At 55.9% G+C, this 12,033-nt stretch overlaps 1 protein-coding gene across 4 annotated transcripts in view; it reads left to right on the top strand.

The window, feature by feature from the left end:
- LOC138177436 (cytosolic 5'-nucleotidase 1A-like) overlaps positions 1–8,505 on the top strand; it is a 9,889-nt gene extending 1,384 nt beyond the window's left edge. For 2 of the 4 annotated variants that reach the window (XM_069108628.1, XM_069108629.1), the window contains exons 2-7: positions 387–467; positions 1,146–1,376; positions 2,331–2,460; positions 4,326–4,448; positions 6,531–6,709; positions 7,122–8,505. In XM_069108628.1, coding sequence (XP_068964729.1) covers positions 423–467; positions 1,146–1,376; positions 2,331–2,460; positions 4,326–4,448; positions 6,531–6,709; positions 7,122–7,424 — 1,011 coding nt within the window. In that variant the 5' untranslated portion in view covers positions 387–422 and the 3' untranslated portion in view covers positions 7,425–8,505. The remainder of the gene's footprint in view (positions 1–386; positions 468–1,145; positions 1,377–2,330; positions 2,461–4,325; positions 4,449–6,530; positions 6,710–7,121) is intronic. The other 2 variants (XM_069108630.1, XM_069108631.1) reach the window with 2 other exon arrangements.
- Positions 8,506–12,033: the final 3,528 nt, after the last annotated feature.

The following is a 12,033-nucleotide window of genomic DNA, read 5'->3' on the forward strand; positions in this document are numbered from 1 at the left end:
GGAGGTGGGGGGGGGGAAAGGGGGGGGCAGGGATAGAGGGAAAGGGGGAGGGGGGGGGGGGCTCTCTCTGTCTCTCTGTCTGTCTGTCTGTCTGTGTGTCTCTCTATCTGACTCTCTGTGGGTGTGAGTCTGGGCGAGGGGGGGAGGGGGGAAGAGAGAGAGAGAGAGGGAGGGAGCGAGACAGAGAGGGGGAGAGGGAGAGGGAGGGAGAGAGAATGTAAGCATGTGTGAGTGGGAGTGTGTAAGTATGTACTGTGTGCATGAGAGAGCGTGTGCACACGTGTAATAGCGCAAGACTTCCGTCTGCTCCTCGAGCCATGGCAGAAGCCCTGGGAAGGAAGGACCCTTGGGCACTTGCCTCACTGACTGTCCTCTTTGCTCCCCAGGCTCGTCTTCTGCCTCAGTGGCAGCTCTGGGGGACCATGGCGCAGTCTGGGGCCGTCATCCTGAACCCTGACGTGGCCCAGGTGGGTGGAGCCTCTGCAAGGCTCCCACACCCTGCTGCCAGAGGTCCCAGCTGGCTGCCCTGGAGGCAGCAGGCAGGAGGCTCTCCAGGTGCCCCTGGAGCCTGGGGATGTCCTGGGGCCCTTCTCCAAGTACAGAACACAGTCATTGGGACTGCTAAGAGATCTATGCTATTAAAACAACATACCCAGCCTTTCACAGGCTCCGGCTGAAGAGGCCTCAGCTATCAGCCTCAGCGGGCAGAGATGGAGGGATCAGTCAGTCCGTCAATTAGCCTCTATTATCCTGCTTCTCTGTCACAGACCAGCTGGTCCTGGGCTGAGCAATGGGAGGGGAAGAAGGAGACACCAGCTGGGTCCTGACGTAGCCCTGGCCTCGGGGAGCTCCCATTCTGAGGGGGGAGGCCCAGTTCTGGCCTCGGGTAGAAGCCCAGTCTTAGTCTTGGGGAGCCCCCAGTCTGAGGGGCACTCCATAGTCTTAGGGGGACATGTCACTCTGGGGACATCACTAGTGCGTGGGGGCCCTACCTTTAAAGAACCCATAATTGGAAGAGAGAAGGGGCCCTGCTCTGTGAAAAGCCCCAGGCTGAGGTGAAGCCGTGGCTCTGTGGACCCAGTAGCCAGGCAGTGGCTGGTCCCTAAGGAGACCTTGGGGGGTTTGCTTCTTCTTGGTCCCTACAGAAGGACCCGAGAGAAGCGTTGGTCATTGCGGTCACTGCCAGAGTCATCTTCAACCTGGAGGCTGAGCACCAGCTGTTCCTGGCCCAGGGCACTGAGGAATACACCAGACACCAGATAGCCCGAGCCAAGGAGCCGCTGCCCCCGGGCACAGCCTTCCCCTTCCTCCAGGTGCTGCCCTGTCCTGGCAAGGCCTCTGGGGCAGCCCCCTCCTCACTTGACCCAGGCCAGGCTGTAAGCAGCTACCTTGGGGATCCCCTGATGCCCCGGGGCCAACGCGCTGCAAGGAATGGCAGGAGCCACCCCCCTCCGCACCCATGGGGCCCCTAATATCTCCCCCTCCTCCACCTCAGCCTATCATCCTTCCATAAGCATGGCAGGGGGCCTCCTGGGGCATAAGCCGCCCCACCCCCACACTTCCCTGGCAGGCAGGTGAGATCCGGTAGATCCATGTTCCCCCAGGCACTCTGCACTGTCTCTCAGAGTCTCCCTTCTCTCCCTGGCCCCAAGCAGGAGCAAACCGGGGTCAAGGGGCTTAGGGAGGGGAACCATTGACAAAGAACAGGAGTTATAACTCTGGTGTGCTCTCCCTCCTAACCTCCCAGCTGGTCTCTGGGATAAAGGGATAGGGAAGGAAAGTCCTCGGAGACTATTATTGTACTAAGATACGGAAGGGGAAACCGAGGAAGACCCTCGAAAAGGGAAAGGTGGCCTAGGCCGAAGACAGGTGCAGCCATGGAGGCAAGGCAGGGTCCCAGGTGACCTAGCTGCCAGTTCACTCACTCCAAGATTGCTCACAAATACACAGGCTCATAGCTCAAGCTGGGAGGGAGGAACGACCAGGCCCAAGGTTCTAGAGGCAGTGAGCATCAGCTTTGAACAGACCCAGGTGCTTGGAGGGGGCTCTCACTTCCCCCCACTTTCCTGTGGCACCATGCCCTAGGCAGAGGGTAAGAAGGCTGGCCTCTAAACCCCCGACTTTGGCCATGCTGTTGCCCTAGCTGCCTCCTTCTTGGGCTGTGGCTGGGAGCGCTTCTGAGGCCATGGGAGCAAAGGTCTAGCCCCAGGCCTTGTGGCCAGGCTGCCTGATAGCTGCCCCCTTGGCCTTGGTCCATCATCATGCCCCTGCCCCAGGATGCTCTGGCTGAGGCCTGGGGAGCTCACCAGGCCTTGTGCTGGCCCTCACAGGCAGTACGACTGGTCAATCAGAGGCTGCTGGAGCGTGACCCAGGGGAACGAGGCCTCCTGGATGTGATCGTCCTGTCCAACAACAGCCCAGAGGCTGGCAGCAGAATCGTTCACTGTACCAGGCAGGCAGGTGAGGGAGAAGGCCAGAGGAGGGAAAGGCCAAGGGAGGCTTCCCAGTGGGTCTGTACCTGCCCCACCTGGGGTGTCCAGGAGGACCCTTCCCTTCTCCCTACACCCTCCTCTGCTGGAGCATAGCCCCCAAGACCACCCCACCCACCCCAGAGACAATCCCTCCTCCAAGAGCTCTGGGCCTGGATGAATCTGAAGAGGGCTCCCCTAGCCTTGGTCTCTCCCCCTAGCAGCACCACTGGCCTCCAGCTGGCTCAGGTCGCCCACCCTGGGGGGAGTAGTAGTAAGACTAGACCAGGGGCCATTGGTACCCTGCATAGAGTATGAACAGAATCCCCAGAATGACAGAGTTTCAGATACAGAGCTAGGCCATAAGTGAATGGGCAACCCCCACCAAGTCAGCCCACCAGGAACTCTGCAAGCCCCACCTGCCCCTAAAGGTGGGCCGGGGGGAACGGCGGGGCTCTGGGTTCAGTCAGTCACCAAGCATTTATTAATCACTGACCTCTGCCCAGGCTCTGGACAGAGCCTGGGAACGGGAGCAAGGCCACAGGGTTCCCGCCCTCAGGGAGCCCCCATTCCAGCAGAAGAGGAACCCACTGGTCTTGGCTGATATTCTAGGAGACCCTCAGAGCAGGTCCTTGGGTCCTGGACCCTGATGCCTGGAGGCCTGGTGACATCTCAAGACCCTCCCCAGAAGAATGCTTTAAATCCTTCAAATACAGGCACAGGAATCCCAAGGAAACCTTCAAATCCATTGAAACATTGTTAGAATTGGTCCCTTGTCTTGCAGGGAGAGCTGCCAAATTAGGGCTCCTGCCCAAGTGGCATTTGACTGAGGCTGAGGGGCAGAGGAAAAGGGATGGCATCCTAGGCAGGGAGGGCTGCCAGGACAAGGTCTTGAGACCAGAAATACTTATGGACAGCTTATGGACGTGCAGCTTAAATCTTGGCAACTCCTCTCCAATTCCTCTTTTTTTTCTGTCCCTTGGTACCCAGTGGCCCCCAAATGGTCTTCTCATGTCCTTAGGCTAGGGCCCCACCTTCTATTTCCTCACAACAGCCATGTGAACCACTGGGCAGGTATCACCAGGCCCGTGTTACAGATGACAAAACTGAGGGCCCCCTATCCCCAAAAATCCTTCAGCCAGAATTGGTGGAGTTGGGACTCGTACAAGTCAGAAGTCAGGTGCTGTGCCTCTGGCCGCAGCCTTCCTCAGTGACTCTTGGGAAGCCATCAATCCTCTGCACCTGGGATAGAGTGGGGGTGAGCCAGGGCAACCCCTAACCTCAGCAGACACCCAAGCTGGGGGGCCCCTGGATGCTAAAATGGGGCAGGGACCAGAGGACCCAGAGGGGCACCCTTGAGAGGGGGGCAGCCCTGAGACCACCTCAGCCAGGCTTCCCAGCCAAGCCCTCTGCAGTAAACTGATTGAACTGCCTTCTCCTGAGGTCCAAAGTCCCATGCTGCCTCAGTGGGACTAGAGGCAGCCAGGGCTGGGAGGGGCAGGATGCAGGAAGGAGGATTAAAAGCCCATAGCTTGTTGAGACGACTGGCCTTTGGTCTAAGTTTTGCCAACTGTTACTTTGCGATATACATGGCCTGACCTTGGGAAGGCCAACGTTGTCCTCCCCCTTACTTTACAGATGAGGAAACTGAGTCCTGAGGGGGGAGGGCTTGCCCAGAACCAGCCACACCTGGACGAAGCAGGCCAGGATGACCGCCTGGCCTGGGCGAGATCTGCAGGAGTGCAGACCCACCTCCTGTGCATTGACCCAGGATCATTGGTCCCTGCCCTGCCTGGGGGGGGGGGTGGCATTTGCTTTCAGAAGTGGCCTCCTCAGTCACCCCTCCTCTCCTTCCAGGTCTGGAGATCTCCAAATTCTGCTTTGTCAGTGAGAAGGACTCCACCCAGTACCTCCGAGAGCACAATGTGGGGCTATTTCTTTCAGCTGACAAGACTGATGTCTGCAATGCACTGAGGAGGGGTGAGCCTCCCCCACCCCTCCCAGCCACTCCCTCAGTCCCTGACAGCCACAGAGTATTCCTCCCCGAAGCGCTGGGGCCTCCCCAGGGAGAGAAGGGTAATCTGCACCTGCAAAGTGTCTGCCCCATCTCAGGAGGGGCTGGAGGGATCCTCTCACCCACTACTTCCATTTTACAAATGGCTAGGGGGCTGGGAGGGTGGAGTGACACTTGTTCCAGGTCATGCAAAGGGAAGGTCAGAGTCTGGATTTGAACCTAGATCCTTGGGCTCTGAATCCAGGGCTCTTCCCGCTTCCCCATGCCAACAAACATTTATTGAGAACCTTCTACATGCCAGGGGCACTGGTCAAGTGCTGGCAATTCAAATACAACCAGAAAGAGTGCCTGCCCCCAAGGAGGTTGCCTTCTAATGACTGTTGACTCAAAGGGGAGTGTGGGGAGGCACGTCTGTGGGAGCCCCGCTCTGGAGCCAGCCTCACTCCCCAAGGCTCCCCACGGCTCAGGCATCTTTCCCTCCCCTGCCGGGTTTCCCCTTGGCTCCCAGGCACCCTGGCCACTCTCCCAACAGAGGCTCCTGGAAGCTGCCTAGGTGACAAGAGAAGAAAGCTGGCTTTTCTAGACCTTTCTGGCTTAAAGCCCTTTACCAAGGACACCCGCACTGAGGGAGTCACTATTCTTATTCCCATTTCACAGATGAGGACATGAGGCAGGCAGAGGGGAAATGACTTGGCCAAACTCACCCAGCTCCTTCCTGTAAAAGGCAGGCTTCAAAGCCGGATTTTCCTGCCTTTCAGGAAAAGAGGCCCTGGCAGGCAGGAAAGTCTGGCTTTGAATTTTGCCTTTGCCCCTGCCTCCCAGCAGTGGCTCTCTGGCCACAGGCAGCTCCAGTGACTCCTTGTCACTCGGTCCCCAATGAGGGCTTTGGCACTGTCCCTACCTGAGGAGCCTGGCTCCAGCTGGCGGTCTGTGGACACTGCTTTCAAGGCTCTCTGTCGAGGCATTGGAGAATCCCCCTTTTCTGAGTTAGGAAAGGATGGGAAGAGAGAGATAATGTCATTCCTGGTACTGGCAGACTTCACACGTGCCATCTCATCAGAGCCCGCCAACAGCCCTGGGGGGTGGATGGCAGGCAGGCGATCAGCTGGCATGGATTAAACCCCTACTGTGCACCATACACTGGGCCAAGGGTTGGGAGACAGAAAGGGTGAAGTTGGGGAGCTCCCGACCACTTTACCAACAAGCTCTAGAAGGAGACATCACGGGTGGGTGAGGAGCATCAGGAAGGCTTCCTGGAAAAGCTGGGATTCCAGCTGGGACTTGAGGCTAGGGAAATCGGGATGCGGTGACCAAACCCATCGTATAGATGATGACACTGAGGCCAGGGAAGTTGAGACTTGTTCAGGGACCACAGCTAGTAAGCGTGGACTTCTCAACGGATGGGGAAGTGAGCCTTTCAGAAGACCTGGGGGTGGACTCCCTCACAGGCTGCAGGATGTGAGCTGTGGGTGGGCTGGCTGCGGAGAGGGTCAGTCTTCTAGGCTATCCAACACTGCCATCTTATGGCTATAAGGTGTCAATGCAGCCTCGGGCGAGGTCCACATCTGGGGGGCCAGGGGAGCCCTGCTCTGTGGTGCCCCCTTCCCTCTCCCGCCCCGTGGTGCCCCCTGGCCCGGGGGGGGTGTGTCCTAACCATGCCTAAATCCCAATAATTGTGGCTGGCATTTGCATATCGCTCTGGAAGGTTTTCAAAGGCCTTTCCACATGGCTAACTTATTTGAGACCTTCTGTGGGCAGATATCTTCCCTGAGGGGGAGGATGCAGCAGCTAGGGGAGCCACAGTGCCCAGAGCGCTGGGTCTAGTATCAGGGAAGACCTGAGTTCAGGTCCAGCCTCAGACACTTACTAGCTGTGAGACTCCACCCTGCCTGCCTCAGTTTCCTCATCTATAAAATGGGCATCACAATAGCACCTGCCTGCCAGGGTTGTTGTGAGAATCAAATGAGGCACCATTTGCCAAGTGCTCTGAGAACCTTCTGTCACCCACGGGCGCCTCCTCATGCCTCCCCGGGGCTCGGCTTTTCCAGGGGTGCCGGCAGCCCTACTTTTCCAGCAGGAGGTCCAGGCCCCCAGCACCCAGCTCCGCTTGGCCTTTGATGGCGATGCTGTGCTCTTCTCCGATGAGACAGACCGCGTGTTCCAGGAACAGGGGCTGCAGGGTGCCGAGCAGTATGAGAGAGCCCTGGAGGCCGTGCCCATTGGCGAAGTAGGTGGCAGTCCTGATCCAAGAACCCAGCCCAAGCATGTAGAGAAATCTCCCCAGGTCCAGGGGGAAACACACTCCTGCCTCCAGCAAGGAGGCCAGGCCAGGGAGGCAGGGTCCTAAGCAGGCCCAGGGGTCCATGCTCCCTCACTGCCCTCTGTCCACTGAGGCCCACACAGTGTGTGCACGAGGACAGAAAAGTCTCTGGCTCTCTGCCTCTGTTTCTCTATCTTGTCTGTCTCTCTCTCTGTCTCTGCGTGTCTTTCTTTCTATCTCCTCTTTCTGTCTCTATCTCTGTCTCCATCTATCTTTTTCTATCTCTTTCTGCCTCCATCTGTCGTTCTTTTTCTGTTTCTCTCTATCTGTCCTTCTGTCTCTGTCTTTCTCTCTTTTTTCTGTCTGTCTCTGACTGCAGGGGCCCATGAAAGCCTTCGCCATGCAGCTGGGACAACTCCGAGAGAAGTTTGGCGAGGCTGAGTCTCCAGTTCGCACCTACCTGGTGACCGCAAGAAGTGAGGGTGATATGAGCCTCCGGGCTTTGAACACCCTGCAGGCCTGGGGACTTCGCCTTGACGAGACCTTCTTCATGGACGGGGCCCCCAAGGGGCCCACCCTGGCCAGGATCCGCCCACATATCTTCTTTGATGATTCCCCACACAACATCCAGGGGGCTCAGGATGCTGGTGTCCCCTCTGCCCTGGTGCCCCGTGGCTGCTGAGGGGCCTCCCTGGCGTCCTCTCTGCCGCCCGTCTCTCCACTCCATCTCTTTCTGTCTCTCTCTCTCTCTCTTTACCTCTGCCTCTGTCTTTCTCAGCCCTGCTTCTGTCTCTTTCCTCCCTCAGTCACATTGTCCATCCCCCTGACTCTGGCCAGGGCCACACTCATAGCAAAGGGAATCCATGGCCTTCCCAGGATGTGACTGTGAAAGGTTCCCCCTCCCCCCCAAGGCTACCCTAACTTCCCACTTCTGTATGGAGAAAGTCCCAGCCTTGAGGGGAACCAGGAACAATGCTGCGGAACAGAACACACCATCTATCGGAGACCCTGGGCCTGAGCAAAGTGGAGGAGAGAAGCTTTAAGGTGTGCCAGGCACTGTTAACTGTTCCCAGGTATTATCTCAAACTGGAGAAGTAGGTGCTATTAGGATTCTTGTTACAGTAGAGGAAACTGAGGTAGACAGCCATGAAGTGACTTGCCTAGGATCACACAGCCAGGAAGTTTTTGAGGCTGGAGTTTAGTTCAGTTATTGCCTCTAAGAAAGCCTGCTTGTCAAGTATTGATTGAGCTCTTCCTCCGGGTTCCACCCAGAAGCCCCTTCTCCTGTCTGGGCCTCAGGGACTCTTCTGTAAACCAAGGGGCTTTGCCAGCGGGATCTAAGGTCTTCCCCATGACATGAATAAGTCTCAGGTGGAGCCCATTAAGGGAAGCTTGCTGAGGGGAGGCTTTCACACTTTTTGTTAATTTCTAATTAGTCACTGAGTCACTAGGTTTGTGACGCCCTCTGGCTCTGAGAAGTGTACACATACTCCTAGTTAGGGTTTTGTTTGGGGGCTGCTTCTGAGAAGGATCTTGGGATTCCCTGGTGAGATGCTGAGTGGCCTGTGTTCAGAGCTCCCCACTGCTCAGATGTAAAGGCTCTCTCCATCCAGGGATGTGTGTAAAGTATACGGTTGATTCAGGCAGTCAGAGCCCTGTCTGTTGGTCTTTATTTCTCTGCTTGGATTTTCTCTGAAGTTTGGGGTGCTGACTTTTCCCCTGAACTAGTGAATGTGTTTAAAAAAGACTGTTGACCCTTTGAATGGCTTGCTTTCCTACTGGAGCAGATCTCAGAGCCTGTGCCAGCCGCTGTCCTGGGGGTGCCAGTATGGTTGCCGCTACACCAACCAACATCCTATTTCCTGGCACGTTCTTCCTTCTCTCAGATGGTGAAAGGGGACACAGAAGGGAGGGATGCCCAGGGCTCCAGGGATGGGCAAGGTTACCACTTATCATTCTCCCTGGATGGGGCTGGGAAATGCCTCCTTTCAAAGCTCTCCTCCTCTCCTGCCCTTCACCATAGAATAAAGGATGGCTAGTGGGCTGATGGAGAGACTGGGGACTCAGCAATCCCTTTTGTCTGGGAGGGGAGGAGAAGGAGAGGGATCCAGGTTCCCAGAGATGTGAGGAGGTGGATGGTGGTGAGCTGGAGCCACTCACACAACTGGCCTGGTGCTTGAGAAGTGACCTGGGTGGTACCCCTTGGCAGGCCAGGTGGGGAGAACATAGGAATGGCCAGGAAGGAGCAAACATACAGGCTGGTAGACCTGCTGAGCATCCTTGAACCAAGACTTGCCAGTCCTTGCCCATTCCCCATCCCTCCCCCAGCCACCACCTGAGTCCTCCCCACTGACTGCCTTGTACAGAGTCACTCCTGCTCCCCAACTCCAGCCACTCCCCCTCAGTCTAAGGATGGAAACTCAAAAGCAAGTTCAGGGACAGCATCCCTGGGCTGGGCTGGCTAGTCCCGTGGGCCAAACTCAAATAAGAATGGGGTCCCTAAGCTGGCCTCCATCTCTGGGGGCAGACTTTGCCTTAGATTGTAGTATCTTCTATCTTTGGGGGGGGTCTTTATTTTTGAGGCATTTCCCCATCTGGATGGCCAGGGAGTATTGGGGACCACCTGCAGTCAAGAGCCCAGGTGCCTCTGGTCTAATTCATTCAATCCCCTTTTTTGAAGGTGAGGAAAGTGACCGTTCTTTCCTGGCCTGAAAAACCAAACCAAACCCTTTCCTCACGCCTTTTCAATCTGCTTAGAGCAAGGTCAGCAAGCTCTAGCCAGGCTTATTCTGCCATGTCTGACTTTTCCTAGGTCCATTTGGGGTTTTCTGGGCAGAGACACTGGAGGGATTGGCCATCTCCTTTTGCAGTTCATTTTACAGATGAGGAAACTGATGCAAATAGGGTGATGGGGTTTGCCCAGGGTCACACAACTAGGAATTATCTGAGGCTGGATTTGAATTCGGGTCTCCCAGACTCCAGGCCTGGCATTCTGTGTACTAACTCTAACCCCGGCTGCCAGGCTTTTAGAATCACTTAATCAAAATTTATGTGCTGGGAGATACAAAAAGAGGTCTTGAGGAGCTTGTGATCCCCTTGGGTGGGGGGGCAGGGGAGAAGCAAAGCAGAGAGGCAGGGTTGGGACTTGAAGGAAGCCCAGGAAGTCAGGACAGAAGAGATGAGTGAGGAGGGAGTGCACTCTAGGCAGCGGGCACAGCCAGAGAGAATGCCTAGAGGAGGGAGATGGAGGCTGGTGTCACTGGATGGAAGAATGCATGGCAGGAGGAAGGTGTTAGGAAGTTATCCCTTGGGCTGCCCCCACTGCCACCCCTCACTTCCGTGTACTCAGACTTTCAGCGCAGACCTCAGCATCTTCTTCCTCAAAACTTTCCAACGTCCTTCTTACTGTGGAGGACCCAAGTCTTGGCGTTTCTGCCCTCCCCATCTATCCTATGGCCGGCTCTAGTCAGCTGGCTTCTGTCTCCCCACTGGTGACCTCTTTCTGGTCCTCCCCTGCCTTGGCCTCCCTGCCCTTTCCCGCTCTGGCTTCCTTAGCATGCCTCCATCTTTCTATCCACCCCTCTGGCTGGCCAGAGCTCCCCAGCTACCTCTCACACACCCACCTGCGTGTTTCCAAACACTCTTTCTCGGTGACCTCATTCCCTGCCATGCAAGGGCCATTGTCCAGGCTCAACCTTCAGCCATCTGGCCCCTCTGGACTTTGCAGGGTCCCTCAGACTTGGTCCTCCCTGCCCCTCCCAGACAAGAGTCAGTTGTCCTGGATTCTTCCCTTCCTCCCAGTCCAGCCAGGTGGCAGGGCTGCTGCTGTACGCAGGCTTCCACTCCCTGGGCCACTTCCCCAGGCAGCTGCTCAGCTTTTCTCACCCTGACTACTGAAATAGTCCTCTAACCGGTCTCTCAATCCATCATCATTCAAAGCCTGGCCTGAGGAAGCATTGTATTGTGACATCCTGATAATGAACCAGTGAGCTAATGGAAGATAAGAACATATAGTCTTGTAGTAGGTTGTTCCAGGTACTGTGCTGAGGGCAGGGAACACAAGTTTTGAGAACATTTTTTACCCTCACAGACCCTACATTGTAACAGGGAAGCCAACACAGGTCACTCTTCATGTACCCTTCCCAGGAATATTCCTGTCAATCTGATTACTTTGCCCACAACACTCTTCTCAAAAAACTTCTGTGGCTCCTAGCTGCTGACAAACAAGGTCTAAAGTCCTAATGTCAGCATTCGAAGCTCCCCTAGTCTGCTTCCTTGATGTTGTCTACCCTCTCTGAACTCGGATCTCTTCCTCCCCAGAGGACCCTTAGTAAAGTCTCTCTCAAGCCAGCCCCAAGCTCCAACCATGGGTCAGACTCACAAACAAACATTCTGTCTTTGGGGCCCAGGCCTTTTAGAAACAATTTGTTCAGCTAAGCTTTCTTAGCACTTTGGGGCAGGGGTTATTAACCTGGGGTCTGTGACCTAGGTGGGTCTTTCAAAATCCTTTTATAACTTTCAGTATCATTGGTTTGCATTGCAACCCTGTGTGTTTGGCTCATTTAAAAGCACAATTCAGAAGGGGGTCAGTGGGCTTCACCCAACTGCCTACTGAAGCCCCACCTGGCCAGTTTCCTCCCAACTCTGGAAACCTCCCTCTCACACCCACCATTTCCGTGTTCGGGTTTACATTATTCTCTAACAAAACCCCACAGACAGGATTAAATCAGGAAGGAGGTAACAGAATTAAAAAGATAATGACTCAGAGGTCTCCTGACCCAGCCATCCAGCCCCACTTAGACCCCTCCTTCCCCGCCAGCCAGATACATAATCAAAGCCTTCTTCCTTAGTCTGGGCTATGGGACCAAGAGCCTTGTCCTTAAGTCAATCAGTCCGGTAAATCTAACCTTCAACCCCTCCCAGTCCTGGCCAACCGCCACCGCAGCTCCATCCTCCGCCAGAACAGAGTGGGGGCCCGCCAGCCTCCACCAGAGAACGGTCAGGCCTTTCCACTGTTTTCCTGGAAGGCTGACTGCGTAGTGGCGATGCTTCCCATCCCCACCAGACCAGAGCAGGGCTCTATTACTGTGTGAGTCGTAGCTTCAATAGGCCACTAGGTGGCGCCACAGTGCACAGAACACTGGGCTTAGAATCGGGAGCCTCGCACACGGCCTAGCTGTGACCCTGGGCAAGTGTCTGTTCCAAGAAGACCCCACCTGGAGTTGCACAGAGCCAGACATACACAGAGTGACTCAATCACAGAAAGATGTGCCAGGCGGATGGGTCCGCAT

Source organism: Petaurus breviceps, unplaced genomic scaffold (genome assembly GCF_028583685.1).
Source record: "Petaurus breviceps papuanus isolate PSGF00001 unplaced genomic scaffold, PetGlider_PUasm1.0 90410, whole genome shotgun sequence".
Taxonomy (NCBI): domain Eukaryota; kingdom Metazoa; phylum Chordata; class Mammalia; order Diprotodontia; family Petauridae; genus Petaurus; species Petaurus breviceps.